The 22,787-nt window shown below is 40.8% G+C and overlaps 1 protein-coding gene across 3 annotated transcripts in view; it reads right to left on the reverse strand.

Moving 5' to 3' along the window:
• The window catches only part of CAPZB (capping actin protein of muscle Z-line subunit beta), a 105,727-nt gene that overhangs the window by 13,510 nt on the left and 69,430 nt on the right, over positions 1–22,787 (reverse strand). For all 3 annotated transcript variants that reach the window (XM_038376444.2, XM_038376443.2, XM_038376445.1), the window contains 2 exons: positions 5,931–6,072; positions 5,257–5,373 (listed from right to left, as the gene is read on the reverse strand). In XM_038376444.2, the coding sequence (XP_038232372.1) occupies positions 5,257–5,373; positions 5,931–6,072 (259 nt within the window). The remainder of the gene's footprint in view (positions 1–5,256; positions 5,374–5,930; positions 6,073–22,787) is intronic.

Consider the following 22,787-nt stretch of genomic DNA (forward strand, 5'->3'; position numbering starts at 1 on the left):
GTAGACATTTGGGTCCAGGTTGGAGCCTGAGCTCTGAAACTGGAGGTGGTGGGATGTTCCAGTGGAGCCTGCTTGTCTACATGGCTATTTTTAGCCCCGCAAGCCTGAGCCAGCTGACCTGGGCTCTGAAACTTTGTGCTTTGGGTCTTTTATTGCTGGATAGAAGAACCCTCTGAGGCTCCCCCCGGGGAGAGAAGAGGTGGAATGCTCCCTGGTCCCAGAATACCTCTCCAAGCCCAAAGTAATGGCTCCCCAAACCTCCTCCCCCTTAGGACAGGCCCTCCTCCCACTCATCTCCAGCAGCTTCTCCCTCCAGATGCTCCACTTGAGGCATGGCCATTCCCCAAACTCACATCTATCCATTCACTACAAACGTCCAATATTCAAGAGCAAATCCTAGAAGAGGGTTAGTTGACTCAAATAGATACCCGATAGGAAAATAATCATGTTTATTTGACAACAGAAAAATATAGGAAAACTCATGTAAAGTTAAAGATAAAAACAAACAAATGGCCAAAAATCAGAATGATTTCAACTGTAAGTTTCAACTCACTCTCTCTTTTAAATTTATCTCTAATAAGACTGAAATATGATGTGAACCAGTTCAAACTGGTAACTGAATTGATTTTTTGGGTGGCTTGAATTGTAATTAAACCCAAATACACAGAATGCAACTGAACTCAAACCTGAACTGAACCAAAGTAAATACCAGTTCGATTCCCTGCCCCATAGACAGCACATTTAGGAAACCAGGCATCTGCTAAGGGGGAGCACAAGGTCTGTGACTACCACAAGTTTTAAGAGCCCTCTGGTAGAAATACATTCCCCTACTTCTCACTTAGTTCTACAACATCTGGAAATCAGTGGGATAGGCCTTTACATGAAAGCTCTATTTGATTAAAATATATGGCTTGACTAATTGCAAAGCCCAAGCTTGGGAGGATTTTCCTATTATGATAAATGGCAGAATGTCTGTACTGGTGTTTTATTGCACAGCGATATCACAGGGTACTTCTTCCTGAACACAGGGAAAACTCAGCTTGCAACAGACCAGCCTTCATCCAGCAGTGCAAGTGTTCCACCTTCACTATTTATGTATTTCAAATCTGAATATCACACATCTGCAGTGCTTTAATCTGAAATCCCAGGCTACATTTCCCCCCCCCCCAGATTTATATTCTTCCTTTCCCACACCTCCAGATGTGGATAAACTATAGCTTGTGAGCCAGCTTCCTTCTCAGCAAACTAGCACTTCCTTGCAACGTTCAACCTCACTTAACAAAAAACACACAGGTTCTTTGTGCATAATAAGAGTCTCCAAAAGGCACCCGTTAGTCTTACCTCTAAACTGGGAGCATCAAAGCTTTGCCCAACCAAAGGCTATTTTGACTATCTGCCAGGAGCCTGAAGGCTACATCTATTTTGCTTAAACTGGAGCAGGATCGAGCAGGCTGCTCTTATCTTGAATAAAAGTGCAGACTGCTGAAATCACACCTCAGTTCCCCCCACCCCAAAAAAACATTGCCTGTCACACTACGCAAGCATTTCCAATGTGTAAAAAAAGGCAAAGCCATCATATCTGTCAAAAACTGATATAACACACAGCATCTGCCCAGCATCAGACTTGAACATGTCTGGGGTTTACTTGCATCCACTGGAGGACAGCATTTGACCTAAATACAGCTGGTATTTTTTCCTGTTCCCTGTAGGAGCTGCACCTTTATCTGCAAGTTAAAGATGGCCTGTTTCACTTTCAGCTGTGCACTACTTCCTTCTGTTGTTCCCAGTCAATGCAGACTGCATATAAGTGACCGATTCACTCTGTCCCTTCCTGAGTTGCAACCTCAGCCCTCATATTTACTGAAGCCTGCCAATGTCGGATGTGAAGCTGGAAGTTACTTCCTCCATCCTGGCCTGCACTGCCTCAATTTGGAGTTCTCTTGAACTGCGTCCAAGCTTGTCTTCAGAACAGATAGTGACTCTGGTGATAAAAGTCTATCTTTTCTCCTTTCAGTCCAACAGAAGTCTAGTTCTGCAACAAATCAGAGTGTCTGATTTGGAAAATAAACAGTTATTCTCAAACTAGAATACACCGGACCCTCACTAAAATGCGAGGCTCGAGATTCATGCATGGGACCTGCGTTATAGCGGGGGCTGCGTTACCAGGGATCCCAATTTAAATATTTAAATTTGGGATCCATCACCGCGAATGTGCTATATGTGAATCCGCACTATAGCAATGCGCGCTCTAGCGACGGTCTGCTGTATTTATTTTTCAGGAAAAACCTAACTGTGACCCTTCAAATAGATAAGCAGTTTGTACAGCAACAGGATTCTATAGCAGAAACACAGAGAACCACTCTTCTAAAGAAACTCAAAAGAGTCGCAGATGAAGGCCGCCAAAAAAAAAAAAAAAAAAAAAGGCAAGGAAGAAGTCAGGTACAGGACTTGTATGGTTCTTGTGCTGGCCAACAATACTCTGCCAATGGGAAACAACTGCAGAGGAGAGGTACACGTGAGAATGGAGAAAAAACTCCCTGACCCCACTGTGCAGGCATGTAACAGTAATGATGAATTGGCCACATCAAGAGTAACCTCAGGCAGAGTACAGAGAACAGCAATGGGAATTAGTGAGGAGCAAGTGTTTCCATTCCAAACTGCACATGGTTCCCATAGCACAGCACCATAACATTTCAGTGTGAGACCTGTCCAGCTATCTGTAGCTGCCAGAGTGGGTGAATTTGGATGCATTACATTAGCTGTTCCTTTGCACCCGCTTCCTCCACCAAGTTAGTCATTGAAGGAAAGTACACAATTTGTGACAAGGAGACCAAATTGGTTTCGAGTTACGACTCTCGGTAGAATTCCCTTTTGAGGCATCAAAAATCTCTCTGCCATCAAATCACAAGACAGTATTTTGGCGCTAGTGAACACTTAAAAGGTTGCAGTGAAACAAGGACACATCTGCTATTCTTGTTTCAAGCCTCAAGTTGGTCAATACAGTACTAATTTAAATGGAGAGTTAACCAAAACAAATAGCCAAAGTTATTTCAAAACTATACTGGTGACCCTAAAATATAGTGTCTTGAAAATGTCAATGGAAAGATCTAATTAAGGACCTGATTCAATCAAAAACATGATTTTACATGTTGAACTTTATGGTAGACTGCATAAAAAGCCTACCAAGGAAAATATATATTGCTGTTCCTAGGCATAAGATACCCCCGTAGGTGATGGGATACACAGGGTTTAAAGCATGAAGTACTCTAGCTGACAACTCCAGCCACCTTAAAGCAAACTGCTTACGCACGATACCCTAGACAGACATACAACTACCTCAGAACTCCTGCACACACAGCATGCTAGCTCTTCAGAAGAGCCTAAATATTCGCCGATTATCCATTTGCACTGGATTCTGACAAAGCTATTTTACATAAATAAAGCTACTATGGCATTTTCGGAGAAAAAAATCTGAGATCTGAAGCTAACTTGAGTTTCAGAGTTTTCCATTGTTTGTACAGAAGTAGTGCATCATTTCCCTAGTGGCTTTTTTTTAAATAGTTACTTACATTGGACGCAGGCCTCTGCTTTAATGCATCACATATGAATTACATGGTCTGCTGTTAAAATGACGACAGAAACATGAATTTCCTCATTAAAGCTCAGAGAGTGAAAGTCAAACCAAACAAAGCCTAGTAGTGCAGGCCAAGATGTACTGAGGACAATCACTCTCAACAGGCTATTGTTTTCCTTGGCATGAGCTGTCATGCAGTGCAAGGCCACGGCCACAGTCAAATCCTTGGTCTCCATTTCACGGCTAAGATTGAAAGCATTAGGAAGGCCTAGCAATAATTATTTGTCCTGGTGACCATAACCAAGGCATAATTACTATAAGGATTTTAAACAGTACGTAATGCACAACTTTCTCCAGATGCATATTTTTGCTTTCCCAGTTTCTTCTGTAACATCAACATAGAAAAATCATGCAGGTCTATAGCAAATTTTTGGTGCTTCCAATAGCAACACAGTGCTTCAGTTCTGCTACGTGGATACATGTCCCTTTCCCCCTTCACACCTGGCACAGACACTCACAGCAATATGAACTGTTATATTCATTTCAGAGTATACATTGTCTGCCTTATCACAGGCAATGTGTATTTTGGAGATTCTCATCGTGGAGCTGAATTGCTGGCCACCACCAGTATTTCAATTAACCGCTACTGACGATAAAATGTGCCTTCGACAGCAACACTTATGACTATTTAGACAAATTGGACACCCTACTCTCAAAAGGTTGACCTTTTTCTGCAAAGGCAATACAATTAAAATGCTGGTATGAAGAACCAACCATTAAAGGGAGGATCACTAGGATTTGTTTTACAACAGTCAGGTACAGTAGCAGCCAAACACTTCTATAAGTACTGAATGTTTGAAGTCTTAGGAAAAATGCACAAAGTTATTATAATCAACAAACAAAATAATCCTACAGAATACAGGATTAATCTCACAGGCCAGGTTGGCTTTAGATAGAGACATTTTTATAATGCAGCCTGATCTTGTAAGGGCAGGCAGGAGCAAAATGAACAAGTCTATCTGTACTTATGTAAGATCTAACCTAAAGGATATTAATCAGGAAAGCATGTAAAAGTAGAAGCTTTGAAAATTCAGCAAGGGCACTTCAAACACAGCATTAAAGGACTGACAACAAAACCCAAATTCCTACTGAATTTATTATTTTTGTTAATAACATGACCACCACCAAGAAAAACTTCATATGGCAACAGGATAACCATTGAAAAATGTTACTTGTCTTAATGAATTGTGATTGTAGGGAACCCCAGTGTATACAGCACCTAGTACAATGGGGCCTCTAATCCTGATGGGGGGATTTTGGATGCTATTGCAATACTAACAACAAAGGACATGCCTTGAGTTTGTAAGACTCTGGGTATGTCTACAGAGAAATTAAAAAAAAGAAAAAAAAAAAAAAAAGAAAAGCTGTAGCTGGCCTGGGTCAGCTAACTCTGCTCACCAGGCTTGGGTTCCAGGGCTGGAGAAAAATAGCTGTATAGACATTTGTACTTGGACTGGGGACCCTGTGAGGGTGGAGGGTTCCAGAGTTATCAGGCTCCAGCCCGAGCTTGACCGTCTAACAGCGATTTCTAGCCCTTCAACCCAAGCCCCATGAGCCTGAGTCAGCTGTGGTTCTTTTATTCCTTGACAGACATGTCCTCTAATGCTAGTATATTGTAGTACCTGTCTGGTAAGGCTTCCTCCGAGGTTCATGGTACCGGAACCAGTTTTGTTAGTTTGCAGCCATAACATCACCGTGGAGGTCAACTTGTAATGGGCAGTACGTCCACTGGACTTTTCCTGAAAGGGAAGAAGAGGGAAAGAAGATGGAGAGAAGTTAAAACATAAAACCTAAAAGATGGCAAAGCACAGGGGAGTCACATAGCCGCCACAGGACTGCAAAGCATAGCTGAATGGCCAGACTGAAGCCAATGTTTTATATTTTAAAAATGCACGTGCATGTGCGCGCGCGCGCTCTCTCTCTCTCTCTCACACACACACACACACACACACACACACACTTTCCTAAAGGCAAATCTAGTTCAAGCAATTTAATCCTTAATATCCCATTTTTATTACTAATTAGTGATATTTATCTGCAGACCTTTACATTAAAAAAAGCTCATGGTTACATGCACAGAAAACATATTTTCAATCTTTCTGGGATCCTTTTGATTACAGCCCTGACTTATTTTCATTCAAATTGCTTAAGGGACTTCAAAAATTAACAGAGGAAAGGTTTACACAGCCCCAACATAACACTGCATTGTTCAGCTGAGCACCTGTACGCCTTTATTGTCTGGAATTAACTAGCTTTTGTTTTCATTTAGGACTATCAGCTGCCTCACAGGATGTACCTGAACTTCCACCACATGAATGGAATCCCAGCATCCCTTAATCTTCTTTGATCCATCTCCAGCTTTCTTAATAAGGATCACACCAGCAAAGCCATGATCCAGATCCCAGAGGTAAACTGAAGAGACTCCACCTTCAAAATACCTGCAGGAAAAGAGCCAATAAAGATCCCAGATAAGCAAAAGATCTCAGATTCCAGAACATTTTTTTAAACTTCTGTCGAGAGCCTAATAGATACCCAAAAACTTAAGTTTGCATAATTTTACATCATTCATTTTAATAAAAATGGTACTTTTCTCTTAAGGAAAATAAAAACCTTACATTGGCTAGTGAGAAATAGCTATTTATGGATGTCTATCCAACTTGAGCGAACTCCTCCTCCGATTCCAATTAACTGCAACAGCTGTTACTTTCAGCCTGATTTGTAGCTTGCTTTGTAAGGGCTGTATTTTCTAGTGTAGTTTTTCCTTCTCACTACCGAGTGTGTTTGGGAGTTCTTTATAGTAAAATCTGCTAATTAAGACAAAAGGGAACCAACAGGTGGCTTTATGCTACAGTCTGAAGTTTGTGTGAAGAAAGCTGACAATTTTGATTTATTGCAATCAGAGTTAGATTGAAACCAAAGTTTTTAGAAATGAAGGGCCAGTTAAACAAACAAACAGTCTACAGAGGACCATTGGGCCAGCCAGAGTAACCACCATTGATAGTGCTACACCAGGCATGGTGTAGTGAAGTTTCCAGATCTGGCTCAATCCTCTGAATACACACATCTCTGGGGCAGCCCTGCAGGCTATGCCTGGTGTCCATGGACAGTTTGAGTGTATGGTGTGCTGGAATGTTTTTGTCCATCCCAGCAACATGGCTGAAAAGAATGCACCTCTGCTTTTGAATATGATGAGTGATTGAAGGAAGGCCAGATCTCTATGAGATGACATTTCACACAAAGACAAACCAGTTTATGTTCAGGATTTGGGGCTGACCGCGCATATAGAATATGTCTAGCCATTCCAAGTCTGCTTGTAAGGTTTCTGACCCATACAGCAACACAGACATGGATTTCATGCAGGAGGCTGGTACTTTGCCTGATGCCCACACTTAACGGCTGATGTAGGCCAATGATCACTGGGGTTCCAAGTCACCTTGGAGCAGCCCAGGTGGAATACCATCAGTCCCGCAGCACACCCATGCCATAACTTTTGGATGGGTGTTTTACATTTTGAGTGATGAAGGATCAGTGTTTGTCCCTAGATCAGCAGCCATGTGCTTTGCCAGATCTCGTAGATCCAGACAGACAGTCATCAGAAATGCCTAATTCAGCACATTTTCATAATGTGGTGTTGTTTTCCTTCTGTCCAGACCTTGATTTTGTGATGGGAATGTTAGAAGGCTGTTTATGGCTGCCACTCAGGCATGCGATGGCTCCACAGGCTGATGCAGATGGTCGTACTTCAAGCTGGCCTATACCATCTCCCAGAGAGTTGATGTAGATCCCACGGTCACGTTTTGTCGTGGCCCAGAAAATCTCTTTCAGCCGTTTATGTACTTGGACATCTTGCTTGTGTGCTTCTGCCTTTCTCGCTAATATATCAGAGACCTTTTCAGAAAGCCAAGGTTACTTACATGATCATCTGATGCTAATTGTTCCATTGGTCGACATGTAATATAGCAGTATGTATACCACTCCAGGCAGGCACTTTTCACGTTGTCTGAGAAGGTACTGAGGGCCACTGGCTAGGTTTAAATATTAATCCACCTGGTATCCTGCTTTGGGAGCAGTATAAACCAGGGAATAAACCTAAAACATTGAATTTCTTTTTTTTAGTGGCCAAAAAGTACATTCTTGCAAAACTGAGAACTATGAACTCTGTAAAACCCCACACCTGCTCTTTTGCTGATCTAACTGCTTTACACCTTTTGTACCACATTATACATGTGGTAGATTAAACATCTACTGTAAAGTAAACAGATACATAGGGATTGGGGAGCATATGGTTTACCTTTTGCTTTTAGCAGACTGCAACTGTAATCCTATAGCATTTTAGCATAAATTACTACAATTCCTTCTTCCCAACTTAGCGAGTGTCTACAGTGAATCTCAAGCTCTCCTTATGCAAGAGATGTAAAGCATGAATATTCTCCGACAGCATGCAGAAAACTGAGATTTTAGTAATTTAACTACTATAGCAAAGAATTTCAGTCCCTGCTTCTCTTAACTTTGTACTTATAGGTTTTTCCGTGACTCACACAGCTATAAGAGTTCAACACTCATATCATAAGGCTTAAGATTTGTCACACCATTTAATAGCATGATTTTTATTTGGCTTTTGTTTCTGCTTTACTGTTTAAACTAGTCTCTCATACTGCTAGCTATTAGTTATGACAGGACCTAATGTGTATACTACCACTACCTAATGTGTATACTGTTCATAATAGTGTGGTTCTAATGCACTGTCTGCTGTTCACACAGTCTGGTGCAAGTATAGGAAGATGAAAAAGTCAAGAGACAAGTGTTCATATAGCTATAGACCTCTAGTTCATTTTATGAGTGCTCTTTATTCATATGCTCACCATGTACACTTATGGGTGTACACAATATCAGAGAATCCATGTTTTGAGGAATGCAAGAGCAGATCATGCAAGCATCTGAGAAGGCTGCTTGAGCGGTAGCCCCCACACTGGAATAGAGGCTCATAGCCAAGGGAAGGAAAAAAAGTCATCCAGGTTAAACAGTTTTGCAGCCCTAACTTTAATTGCCTTTTGAGGAGCATGTTCATTTAAAATTTACAAGTAATTTCATGTTTCCCTTCAGCAAGAAAGGAAAACCCCAATCCATTATTAACATGACAAAAATCTTTTTATTAACTGCATTTAAGGTTTGATTCCATGTGCTGTTCATTTTAGATCTCCGGATATGTTACAGACAGTTCCAGCAGTAAAATGTGTCCTCCCCACTCAGTGCCCACAGAATAGTGTGAACAGATAGAAAGATTATTGTAAAGGAATGTGGCCTACTCTACTCAAATATTCTCTCTGCATCTGTAGGACACAAATCAAAGCTTAACACACACACACACACACACACACACACACACACACACGGTGACCCCAATGCTGCCCAGATTCTTCCTTATGGCACGTATCTACCATCATACCAAAGAATGCTAAAGACTGGGAGACAGGTATAAACAGTTAATGTCCAGTGAGGGACCTTCACTATGGATCAGCAAGCACAGATTTGGTATTTAGTAACAAAGAAGCATATAGTACTGTCCTATGAAGAATTGTTATCCAGAGACATTACCCCTATTAAAAAGGGAACATCTTTCAACTGAGCAGACATGCTGAAGCCAGAACTCTGCTGGGTTACAAAAAAAAAAAAAAAAAAACCCTCACACTCTCCTGAAGCATCTGGGAATGGATTGTAACTTGTGCATTGATCAGTGTACCCTGCAGTTCCTCAGTAACCTGAAGTTCCAGCCTGACAGATGCTTCCTTGGAGAAGAGAGCAGAAGGGCTGAAAGGCTAGACAATAGAAACTAATTCTGCCTCCATAGCAAGTGTGCTAAAAATCACTGTGGGTGAACTGGCAGTCAGTGATTTTACTGAATGGTATACAGACAGTTTCCCCATTATACATTTTATGAGCCTGAAACATTAATTAAGAGAGGGACTACAACAAGGTTTTTTGGAAATTTATTCTTACCTACTGTACTTTGATCCCAATGACATGAAACAGGAAAAAATAATTTTTATGTGACTCACATTTATGAGATTTTACATAAAGGCTTTTGTGGGTATTTTAAGAATGTGCTAAAATGTTGTTTGAAACCACATAAAACCATCTGAAGAACCTCCCGCCAGAACTAACAGCACACACATGGAAACACTAACTAGTCTTTGTATATTTAATGAATCAAATATAGTATTAATATTGTTTTAAATACTAACATGCTATTTCAATAAAGTTACTTTGCCATAGCCATCTTAGGTATATTGAGACCCAAACAATAATGCGAACAGTTGAATGTAGTCGTGTTTAAGGGATAAATGTTAGTTGTGTGCTTCACCAATATTTGATTATTCCAAAAATTCACTGGTTTTCCTGAGAAGAAAGTGTATATCACTGATCAGAAGCACTAGATTTCAGCCCAAGTCACATGGAGACTAAATTTTAGGCTTCAGGTTCTATTCCTCCCTAATCAGTTTTTATAACCCATACTGATGTGGGACATGTCTGATAAATACATAAACCCAGGACAACATGCTTAGAGAACATTTCTTTAAGCTTACTTTCTCCAGGAAAAATAAAGATGATGCTACAAGTTAATTGGCTATTATGTAACAGAAAATTGGACAGAGATTGGCAGGAATTGAAATCTATATTTGTAAGCATGGATTTGAAACACAAAGACTGGACTATATCCAAAAAAGCTTCGTCAGCCACAGATAAGACAGAGGAACTTAATAAAAAACTAAGCAGAACGGTAGGCAACTGACTTGGAAAATTCTGCTGTATGGCATAAACTGATGCCTTCTATAATGAAGAAAGGAAATGCATGGGTGAACTGGAAAGCAGGACCAGGTCAAGGGAACTAAACACAGTGAAGAACTGGCATCTACCAAGAGGCTCCTAGAACTGCTAGAACCTTTTTCTTTGAGGTGACAGTCTACATGAATCACTACTCTTGGTGATGCCCCTCTGAGCTTTCTAGATTGTTGTACCTGTAACTGCTGTGTTGGGCAGATAATTGTACATCTTCCTCAGAAGCATCTGGTTGCTAGTCACTGTCAGAGAGAGGATACTGATTAGATGAATCACAGGTCTGATTCAATATGGCAATTCCTATGTTCCCGTGCAACTTCTGGTGCTTTGCAAGGCTTCCCAAATGAGAATACATTTTTCCAAAGCTAATAAGAATAGCTGGGAACTCAAAACTTCTTCAGTTTAAAGGACTGGATATCTCCAGATTGTTCTTTGGCATGGAGGAAGGGGCAAGATTTTGCAGCAAGAGACTACTTAAAAAAAAAAAAAACACATGTTGGTTGTACTAACCAGCCACCGCCCTTTATTAGAAATCAGAAGGCCGAACTGCTGGTTGACACACTCCTATATTATGGAGGCTTTAAGGGGTAACCAACCTTCAATAAAGAATGCTGAAACTGTTTCAGAGACTTAAAGTTCTGTTTCAGGAAATATTTACTGTGCACAAAAAGTAGATCCCTGGAGTTACTGAAAAGGCATTAGATCCAATATATCAATAACTCTCGCCATCTAAAGTTCAGAGTAGCATGCCATTTTTCATTGGAACCCCTTTATAGTTTGAATGTCGTGGTCAGGTACACAGATTTTATGTCCATTACTCTTCAACCACAGAATTCCTGGAAAAAAAAAGTCTTTTTACACAAAAAATGTCACACTTAAAAAAAATTTTTTTTTAAATGACCTAATTTATGAATGTGAAAATAAAATATTTAAGTTGAGAAATCCAAAGCTTTATGAAGTGTTTGAAGTTTGGGTGGGTGGACACATAGGATGGAAACTTGTTTAAGGAACTCTAGAGAGTAATAGCTTGGCAGAACAAAGCTATAACTTCAAGAGAGTTGGGTTGGGGAGGAAGTTTCCCTTCTCCCCAATAGCACACACTAAAAAAAAAAAAAAGGGGACAGATTGATCACTTTATTTTACCATTAAAGACCAGATTATTAATGATGTTGTTTGGTGGCATTGGAAAGCTCTTTCCACAACACTTGGTATGAATTTTGGACTATACACTGGTAAAGTGAGTTTCCATCACACTGCAATGAAAACAAGCTATGGCTCTCAATTTCACTAGAACCAAGTCACATCCATAAAAACACTTGGGCATTTTCCAGTTGGTAATCTAGTGCCAAAGACAGCGGGTGGGTTTTTGTATCTGGCTCATGCCTTTTGCAGCACAACATTAAGCCACAAAACCCAATGCCAAGTACCAATACCATTTGTTTATGAAAACCATTTTAAAATGTTAAGTGGTGCTTTAGACTGGATTTGATAAAATGACATTGTTCACTTTGATTTTTTCTAGATAATTATATAGATGCTTCTTGCAATTGCAGAGTGTAACAGGAACAGCTGGTCAGCACCTAGAAGCGAGTCTAAGTCTCTTGATATCGATAGAGGAAAGAGTCCTATTGTTTCCCAAAAATGCTTTTGAACATTTGTCTATAAGCATTAAGATCACCACCAAAAGGGCTGCTGTTTTCTGGCAGTTCTAATGGGTGACTGAATACAACGGGGAGTTCAGTAGAGGAGCCTATTTGAAGGCAGAAGTTTAACTGGCTGGTAGGACACATGACAGCACAATTTTCATCATGTACCTCCCTCACCCTAAACCAACTGTTCACTTGCATTTTTGCTTTTTAAGTATAAAGAAAATGGCCAATTTCAGCAAGCCCATTATTCAAACTGACTACATATTACTAGCGCATGGATGGAAAAAGATTTTAAGGCTACAGAAAGAGCTCAGTTTTGTCATCAGGTAATTTCACCGTTTACCTTCTCCCCATCCCAGATTTACAGCAGCAACAAAATACAAAATACTGTTCAACAATAAAATAACAGGCATGACAATGCACAGGACAGTTTGATATGGGAAAAACGAGCAGGAAATGATTCTTTTTACTGGCTCCATTAGAGATGACTCAAAATTCTTTTATTCCTTTCCCCTCATCTCACACACACTCAGGAACGTGGCCATATGAAGTTCTTTAAGGACGTTCCCTGAATACTAGAAAAAATAAGATGTTTGTGTCCTCAGTCCAGTTTAATGAACATGTCCCAAAAATATGCCTGCAGATTCTGTACAGGTATTTTACAGAAATTTCCAGCACACACAGGTGCAACAGTCCTATGAGCAAGCATACCAATAAAATTAGGTATGTGTAACTTCAATGCCAGTTACACTTAACTGCACATCTGGACTGCGGCTGGATGAGAGCTATAAAGACTAACAATGCTGCATGTCAGGAGAACAGTATTCAAAACAACAGAACAGCTAAAAGTCAGAAGCTGCTTAGAATCCTGGCATTTGTGACTTTCAATACATTGGGGACTGTCATTTTTGACAATGGTATTTAAAAGCGGCAAAGAGTCCTGGGGCACCTTATAGACTAACAGACGTAGTGTACTGGAGCTTAAGCTTTCGTGGGTGAATAACCCACTTCATCGGATGCACGTAGTGGAATTTTCCCAAACATTCAACTGTACTTAGTGATTGAAATGTCATGGGCCAAAACCTCTCTGAGAAGTCACCAGCAAACTACCATTAGCCTCCAACACAAAAGACTGAGTCACCTTGCAACACCATGGTCTGTCTCCAGTTACAGAAAAGGCTCATTAAACCACAAGAGGCAGAGATCTGCTGCTTGCAAGCCTTTCACCAATACTCAGTGTAACCAAGAGCAGGCCATTCTGTAGCGAGCCCGCTGCATATTTAATGAAGTCGCAGACAAGTTTTACATTCTGCAAACTACAATTGCTCACACATGCTGTTCCAAAATAAACTAGAATGTCAGTCTCTTAAGAGGCAAATTGCAGAGGTACACAAAGGAGTCCTAGACTCATTTCAACAAGTAGTTCAGTACATAATGATAGGTTTCAGAGTCGCAGCCGTGTTAGTCTGTATCCGCAAAAAGAAAAGGAGGACTTGTGGCACCTCAGAGACTAACAAATTTATCAGAGCATAAGCTTTCATGAGCTACAGCTCACTTCATCGGATGCATCCAATGAAGTGAGCTGTAGCTCACGAAAGCTTATGCTCTAATAAATTTGTTGGTCTCTAACGTGCCACAAGTACTCCTTTTCTTTAGACGTACATAGTTACAGAAAGGATCCTAGTGGAGGCAGTGCCGTAATCAGGACGGGGTGAGTGGGGCAGCTGTCTGGGCGCAAAGCCGGGAGGATGGAAAAACAGTTCGGGAACACAAATATGCTTGTTTGCCTTAGGCACTAAAATGCCTAATTACAGCTCTGGGTGGAGGCCCCAAAATCTAAATACAGGTAAGTGACTTCCTTCAGGAAAATTATCACAAATACACTACAGGGGTAAACAGCTTCAGATAGCAGTCTTGTGACAAACTACAGCAAGATACGCGGAGTTACAGGTCTGCAATACATTGATAGGAATTAGATCTTGAAGGCTCTCAAACGATTTACACCTTTACAAACTAGGCTGGAGAACTCTAAAGCACTACTAGCTACTCCACCTGCTGTTTGGGTGTGAATCTAGGAAGTGCAGGACAAGTCACCCTGCTGCTTTAAGGAAAGATGCAATAAACCTAGAGTTAAGCCTCCTTAAATTCACCAATCATTCACCTTTACTGATCTACACAGAACAATCTCTGTATTTCAACTTACCACTTAGGAACATGTTATTTTTATTTGAAGCATAAAACTGAGTATTAAAATATATTTGGCAGAAAAAATGGGAGGCCTAAAATAAACCATTTCTTGTGCATGAGGCATTAAATGTACTGAAATCATGCTTGGCACAAATATTGTATGGCATATTAATTCATACATCAAGTTTACTCTAGCCAGTCAAGTTACAAGAAGGACTATTATTCACTGATGAGTTAGCCTTTTAAGTAGAGTTGCCAACTTTCTAATTGCTGAAAACCAAACTCCCCTTTCTCCCACCTCTTCCCCAGGCCCTTCCCCCCTCGCTCACCCTCCCATCCCCGCTCCCTCTGCTCCAGAGCTGCAGCCTGATACCAAGCCTGCATGCCCACGAGATGCAGATAGGAGACCACCCTAGCTGAATAGGGGCTGACATGGGTTGATGGCCCGGTGCCACCTCCCCCTCTGCCCCCCTGTAGTAACTGAACTTTTGGTGTCCAGTCATGCCGGACACTGCTGGGGTCCCCTTTTTGACCAGACTTTCTGGTTGAAAACCGGGCACCTGGAAACCCTACTTCACAGTCTGATACCAACTTATTCATTAAAAACACAGCATACTTTAAAACACTGTGGGAGAGCTTTCAGAAGTGCAAATGGCAGTGTAGTACTCAACCTAAACTGAAAGTATCCTCCACCACTTTCTAGACTCCTGCCTCCACCACTTTCTAGGCTCCCCAGTCTGGATCGTAACCATCAGATAGTCCAAAGGCCAGTTTCAGATCCAGTTCCTTTTTACTGCGTACAGACCTGTAGCTTAGTGTACCTTGACTTTCAAATGGAGTTAGGAACCTAACTGACATCTGTGCCTTTGAAAATCTCTCCTTGTACTTTTAAGGATAAACTGCTCTATTCTGAGCATACATGTACATTCTCTAACCCAGATTCAGATGTTCAGCAATAAGAAACAGCTATATGAGCTAGAAAGTTTATCCTTAATCAGTCTCACTATCTTGTTCTGATGCATCTGTCCGGCCAAACATTGTGTTGAAGGGGGCGTCAAGAGCTTTGGAATTATCAAACAACCAGCTGCACCTACAAATGTATGGCGATAAGCATTCTAAGTGGCTCAAGAACAGGGACCTAGCAGTATTAAGGGGTAAGAGTCACTAAACATCTAGGCTTGGATTTTCAAAAAAGCCTAGGGAGTCTGGAATTCTGATGGACGTCAGGCACCCAACTCCCTGAGGCTCTTTTTAAAATACCAGCCACACAGAGGTAAAGCTGGAATGTTCAATGTCATGGTCTTTTGCAAATTAAGTTGCTCTTGAGGAATCAAAATTTTTGTAACAATCATAAAATTAGAAAAGGGGCAACGTAAGTGCCATTTTAGGTGGAGTTCAGTAAAGCATTTGATTTTGTGCTACAAATTCTTACTTCAAAAATCATTTGAGATTGGTTTGGACAGAAACATGTGGCTCAAGAATTGGCAAAGAGCGTATACAGTACAGATAACCGTGATTTAAGAAAGAATCTAATGGCGTATGCAGAGACTGGTATTAGGTCACTTTTTAGGTAGCATTAGTGTCTTATTAACGATCAGCACATTAATCACAGTACACAGATTCTGCTGAACAGAGAGGAGTTCTGAACACCAACCAGAAGCAAGCCTATTGTTAGAGAAACTGATGGGTTCTTTCTCTGAATTCCAAGAGTGATGAGAGGCTGGAAGCACTCATTTGCTTGGGGGGGGGGGGGAGAATCAAAAGTAAATGCACACATCTTGATTAAAAGGGTGACTGGTGGGGCATTGAGGGGAGAAGGATATAAAATAATCCATAAATAACTGAAGATTGAAATACCAGAGAAAGGATTTCAGTGTGATAATGAGCATAGCCAGGAAGAACTGGAGAAAGCTAAATAGAAAATGTAGTGTGAATATTACAAAAGACTTCCTGATAGTGAAGTAGGACGCTATAAAGTGGTTTCCTAAGGAAGCAGCAGAACTCCTTTCATTGCTTGGGACACTGAAACCTACGCTAGGAACGTGTGCTGTGAGGCCAATGCTGCATCAACAGGGATGACCTAATAGGACTTTTCCAATTCTTGTGTTCAGATGTTAAGACCCTAAGGATAGTGCAGAAAGGGAACCCAAGGGAGAGAACAACTCTGATTAGCATGCTCGGAATGCTCAAAGGTGCTTTAGAAGGAATTCTGCATATAGATGCACAAAAATGAAGCACTGCAAAAGCATCAGGTCAACAGCAACTGAATGATGTTTCGCAATATGCTCATCTTGCTTTCCTCTCTCACCCCTTTTAAAAACTCATCCCAGCCTGCATAATTACATAGTGCAAAGCTGTCTCTTATTAGGCTTTGAGCTGGCTAAAGGCAAGTTAAGGAAGGGACCCTGATTTGGCCCTAACTGCATGCTCTCTGAAGAGTTTGCTGGCCTAATTGTCCTGTTTTTAATTCTGTAAGCATCTGAACATTACACTGACTTGCATTTTGGTGATTTAAACTGGTCTTATGAGATGTCATCTTGTACTTATCAGTCAGACCCAGAGGCAAGACTCATGGGTGACATAATCCCGATGTCACACCCTATTGTGCAAAGCCCCAGCCAGCAGTGGGATAGAAAAATCTCAGGTTTCCTTAGTGCTGGGATGCATAACAAACACATCTGGATTCAATCTGCAGAGCCCTCACTGTGAAAGCCACAGTAACTATCATGCCTGAAGAGAAAGCCATCACAAAGGGCTAGTAAGCATTAATGAGGAACAGTGAGCTAATGGTAATAAAGTTACTTCAAAGCTTTCCATGGTTTTTAGTTTGGGAAAACTAGGTTTACATCTAAACACAGACAGAACTCTTGCATAAAGAGCTCACAGCTGCCTAATCACTTCAAGAGCTGAAAATTACACTGCAGGCTGGAGAAATCTGAGCTTCAGTGATTGTACCCCCCCACCTCTAGTGCACGGTACTGGTGGTTGATGTAAAAACTAAACACTAATTATGTCTCCAACACATGGTATACTCTATTTCCTTAGTGGAATCAGGATTGTTCCTTATACAGGAAACTCAGCTGGTTAAGCACACATGCAAAAATGTTGCAAGTGGTGGCATATTAGTATTTCTTTCTGGTAGCACCCAGAATGCATTAAGTATTTTCATTCAACAAGTTTCCAGAAAGGCTTTACAACAGAGCAGTGCCTTTAGGAGGCACTAACTTAGTAGCGGCACTGCAAATGAGCTCATATAGGGATAACATAGAAGGCGGCACAGCCACTTATGTGTGAAAAGCTGACCAAGTAGGTTCACAAGGGCTGGCAATGTTCCCTCTAATTTTTTATATCCATGTGCAGAATGAATTTTATTATGTGCACCAATATGGAGGTGATGTGTGGCCAAGGAGTTCAGAATGTGGGAGGGGGCTCAGGGCTGGGGCAAAGGGGGGGGCTGGGGATGAGGAGTTTGGGGTGCAGGAGGGGGCTCAGGGCTGGGGCAGAGGGTTGAGGTGAGGGAGGGTGAGGCCTCTGGCTGAGGGCTCTGGGGTGGAGCCAGGGATGAGGGATTTGGGGTGCAGGCTGCCCGGGGGCTTTGGCAGGGAGAAAGGTGCCTCTCCCCGCCTGCGCGGCCCTTCATAGCCTGCTATGCAGCTTAGAGGGAACTTAGGGCTGGCACCATCAGTAGAACAAAGTGGATGTAGAAAAGCGGGATAAGAAATGTGTATGAGCAGCAATGGGAAGAGTTTTGAGGATGTTTACAAGAAACTTGTATAAAGCCAGTGTAGAGATTGAGAGAGAAGAGCTGATGCACACGGTCAAACAAGGAGAACTATTTATTATTCGACTTCAGCAAATGAAGTCTGTACAATACAAAGTGATTAAAACTATAAGCAAAAAGAGGTTAACACTGATGACTAAAAAGAACGGTACGATATCAGTTTACCTAGGTCAATGGGATTTCATTGCCGTTTCTGACCAACAATCACCTCAATCCATCTACTAGGAGTCTTATATCTATGTATAAACATATGCATAGGGAAACTTGGTTGTAACACTTCTTCCTCAAGCTGGAAGGACAAGAGTGGTGAGCACTTCACTTAGGCTACGTCTACTATACTGAGGGCCTCTGTAAATCCATGATCTAAGATCTCTATGGCAGCAGTATCAGCTGCAGCACAGTTAATACAAACTGAATGCTTGAATAACTTACTTCATTTTGGACACTAACCAAGCCTGCAATTCAACAGGATAGCGGGCGCTATTAAGTGTTACTCAGCCAGTGCATTTTCAGAAATGAGATGATTAAGACTATGAGAACACTTTGTGATCTTCTTTCAAGTTGTCACAAACAAGAACTTAATAAATCCTATTTAACCCAAGACCGACCAAAGAGGTTCCCCAAAATGGAACGTCAACATTTAAACTTCTCCCAGGTTACTGAACCAGCCAAAGGCTGCCAAGACTCATCTTCCTGAAATCATTTTCTAAAAAAGCCAGACAAGAGGCATCTTTCCACAGGGAAGTTATTTTAATTCACTTCAGAAGCCTCTTCTTCCTAACAATAAGGGATGATTAGATTACTTAAAGCATTGATTATTTCCAACCCTAAACAAAAGGAATATGGAATGTAAAATCGTTACAGTACATTTATCCAGACTCACTGGTCCTCATTATGCTTTGATTTCAATCAATTACACATATGCCTGTTAAAGGCAATAAATTACAACCACGTGTTTGAAGGAATATTCTTCTCAGTTTGGGAAGTGGAGAGTCAAGGATTTAACCGAATTGGGTAAGATGCTAGACTGCATATGGGAGTAATAAACTAATGAACAAAAGGATATTAGGGCATTAGCTTTAGGCAGTATAAAAGTGTTAAATCTGGTGGCAAGAGATCAAAATTAAAGTTACCGTTTAAGCAAGAGGTCTGCGTTTCTGTGAAATACATCATTTTAAGATTATTAATTGTATGGTATGTATCTGCTAGGGATTGAATCAATACCAAGTTTACTTCTTCAGACTCAAATTGAATTCACTTCTGGTTTCCACAAGTGTTAACCCAACCCTACCTGCCTGGCAAAGTGTTCTCTTTTTCCCCCCTTGGTTTCTACTGGATTTTATAGATTTGTGAAATTAACATGCACCAACAACTGTCTGAAGATTCCTGTGAGAATTTAAATTAAAATCAAACGGAACGGCATAAGGTCATAACTGGCAAGGAGAGAGGAGTTTAGCATGGCTGAATGAAGTAATGATATGCAGTTACGAAGGATTAAATAGGAATAAGAAGGCTTACTGACAAAAACTGGGAGACTGTTTCACAACAAGGGATATGGGGCAATCCGTGAAATTATTTAAAACTAGATTGGACAGGGCACCAGGTATACATGGTAATGAACAATTCTGCAGTGGCTACAAAGACTGAATATTCTGCAACCTAGTAGTATCTTAATGCTCAAGATTCTACTATTCTAAGCAATTCTATATGATTTTGTAATACAAGCTTTATCCAACATGTTTTCAGATTAAAGTGTTGACATCAAATGAATTGCCAATAAGTAGTCTACGGATGACCAAAATTTAGGACTCTGACACTAGTGAACAAATATGAACAGATTATCTAACAGATTATTTATATAAAGCACTGTTTTCCTGAAGCAATTCCCAAACAGGATCACCACTTGCTACATAGGTTCTGATGGTTCATTCATGTAAGTGACTTGTTCTCCACCTGCATATAAAGGGTTAGAACAGTATTCTAAACGATCCAAGGTATAGGCTGAGCAGTTCTGGTGCAGAGAACCTTAGGAGCAGCCAATTCTTTGAACAAAGTCTGAGCTGAACTTCATGCAATGTTATTGTTAATTTAATAAAAACCAAACCCCAGGAAAGGGGAGAGTCTGAACTCTACATCCTGTTGCCTGTATTTTGGGGGGAAAAAAAAAAAAAAAAAACAGGTTGGGAACAGAACCTGCTCACAAAAGCACTCAATTCTTCAAGAGATGCATATATTTCTCTTCCACCCCAAGAAATGATATTGGAATAATCTGTCAGAAATCTTTTAAAAACAGGAAATAAAGCATATGACATATGGAACGAACTCTAAGAACCAAGGTCTTAGCATTACTTTGGGCCTAGTCAAGAAGAGCTTTGCTTTTATCTAACCCATTATTCGTGCCTGCAGTCTCCCAGACTGACTGGTGTGCAGTCAAGCCTATTACATTGTCTGACTGCAATAATCCCAGACAACTGCTTACTAATGATACAGCTTCAAAATCAAATTATTCGAAGATGACAGATCTAATCCAGAATTCAAATTCAGAAAGCACTAGGAGAAGACAATATGGTTCCCAATTTTAAATCATCATTCAACATCAGAGAGATAGCTCTACAAGATTCTTCTAATCTGTGCTTCCTGGCATGCTAGCAGCATCTCTGGTGGGATTTGCAATATAAGTAGTTTTGCTGTTTTAAGTCATCTACCCAATTGATCTATGTTGCCATGATGAACAAGCGCATTGCAGCATCTTACTGTCATTGAGGGCTATGACAAATGACCAAACAACTTACGTTACCTTGAGAACTGTGAGCAAGAGGTACCTACAACTAATCAGCAAAGGAAAGTGCTGGAGTGAAGATAAAGCACCAAAGCACCAAAGTGCTTGTGCAAACCCCAAGATGAACCCTCACTATGGAAGACATTTAACTGCCTGGGGAAATATATACTAGAGCCTGGAGTTCTCATTAAAATTCTTCTCTCAATTTTTTTTTGAGCATCAGAAATTATACTTCATGTTTAAATTTTATATTAGCTGTTGGTAACATGTCTGTTATCCCTCTGGCATAAACATAACAGCACAACTGTTTCAGGCGGCACTTTCAAGTATTGCATATAAAACATCCTCTAAACTGGAGGAAGAAGGAGATGTTTACACTTAGCCTGTTGAATGACTGTTGCAATACACTCAGCATCTGCTCTAACAATCCCAGAGGCATTGCTGTCATCAAGGAAGTTCTGGGGTTCCCTTCTCATCATCTGCAATGCAGAAGACAAGCATAACAGTGCAAGCAACGCAAGGTACCTTCACAAGTGTGTTTTTTTTTGTTTTTAAGTTTGCCACACAAAAGCATGGTTAAAAGTTGTATCACTTGAACAGAGAACCTGTCTGTTCAATGTGACAGACATTCTGAAGTGGTGAAAATGAGTTTCTAGAGTATCATTCAAAGCGTTTTTGTGTATTTCCTGCAACTTGAAAAGTATTACTAAGATGTGGTTTCTTTAGAGCATGAATTTCCCCCCTTTTTTTTTTTGGCACGCAAGAGAGGCTGTGTCACTTTAATATAAGACAGCACTAAGACAGTCAGCAGCCTATTCATGTTTCTAGGCTAACACACAATAATTCCAAACCTGATTTGGAGACATTTTACAGCGCTGGGAGAAGTCCGCCTTTTACTGGGAATTTATAACCACACTGGCCCAGGGTATTGGAATTGCTGCACCATTCAGGCCTTGACCAGTGCCACAAAAAAGCACTGCCAAACCAGAGAGACCAGTGACACCTTTAGTCAGGTACTTCAAGAATCAGAGCTACTTCTGGTTTTCTCATGCATGTGCAGCACTTCCCCCCCCCCACCCCCAGCTATAGCAGACCATCAAAACTGCATCGCTGCGTTCTATCATATTGCTTTCCCCTTTCAGCTCTCCCCACACTTAAATTCCCATGATTTTAGCAGCTGTTACAGTGGTAACTGCTGGACTCAGAAGCAGTGTTTATTCTATCTGAAAGCTTGAAATCCCGAGTTTTCCAGTAGTATGTATTGTTCACATCAGCTGCTAAAGTCATATGCAACTGAAGAAAGAGAAGAGGCTGTTTTTTAAAAAGCTCCAGTCAATCTGCCATGACTAGGAACATGTTGGCAGGACCTGTTTGGTGGCCAGCAGGATCCGTGAACACTGATCAGAATTATTTTTTTTTTTTAGTTATGCATTTTTTAAAGTCAGAGCAATCATGGATTGCTAACAGCCAAACCCAGCTGTGTGTTTAAGGAAAATTCAGACTCAAGGACTACTGTAAGAAACTACCTATGCTGTTGACGTCTCTCCATGCCTGCTTTAGCTAAAAAAACAATTCCAATTTCAGACATAATGAACATTTACAATGGTCATGTTTCCCGGTCCCTGTTTGAAAATTCTCCCTAGGTATAAAGGAATTTTTGCATAATTCGGGAAAATAGAAGCCACGCTTTTCTTCCATCAGTGCACTTCTGAGACGATCATAAAATTCCAAAAGGAGTCCTGCCTTCACAGTCACTCTTATTTAGTCTGACTACTCTGCATGTCAGTGTGTAGTGTCTCAGTCGTTTCTGACTGATGACATAAGAAAGAAGTCTGCGTAAGGAATCCTCACACATCCCCTCTAATAACGAAGCCTCTCTAAAAGTTGGCCTGCCAAACTGAAAGATTAACTTTGAATGCA

Source organism: Dermochelys coriacea, chromosome 18 (genome assembly GCF_009764565.3).
Source record: "Dermochelys coriacea isolate rDerCor1 chromosome 18, rDerCor1.pri.v4, whole genome shotgun sequence".
Lineage (NCBI taxonomy): Eukaryota > Metazoa > Chordata > Testudines > Dermochelyidae > Dermochelys > Dermochelys coriacea.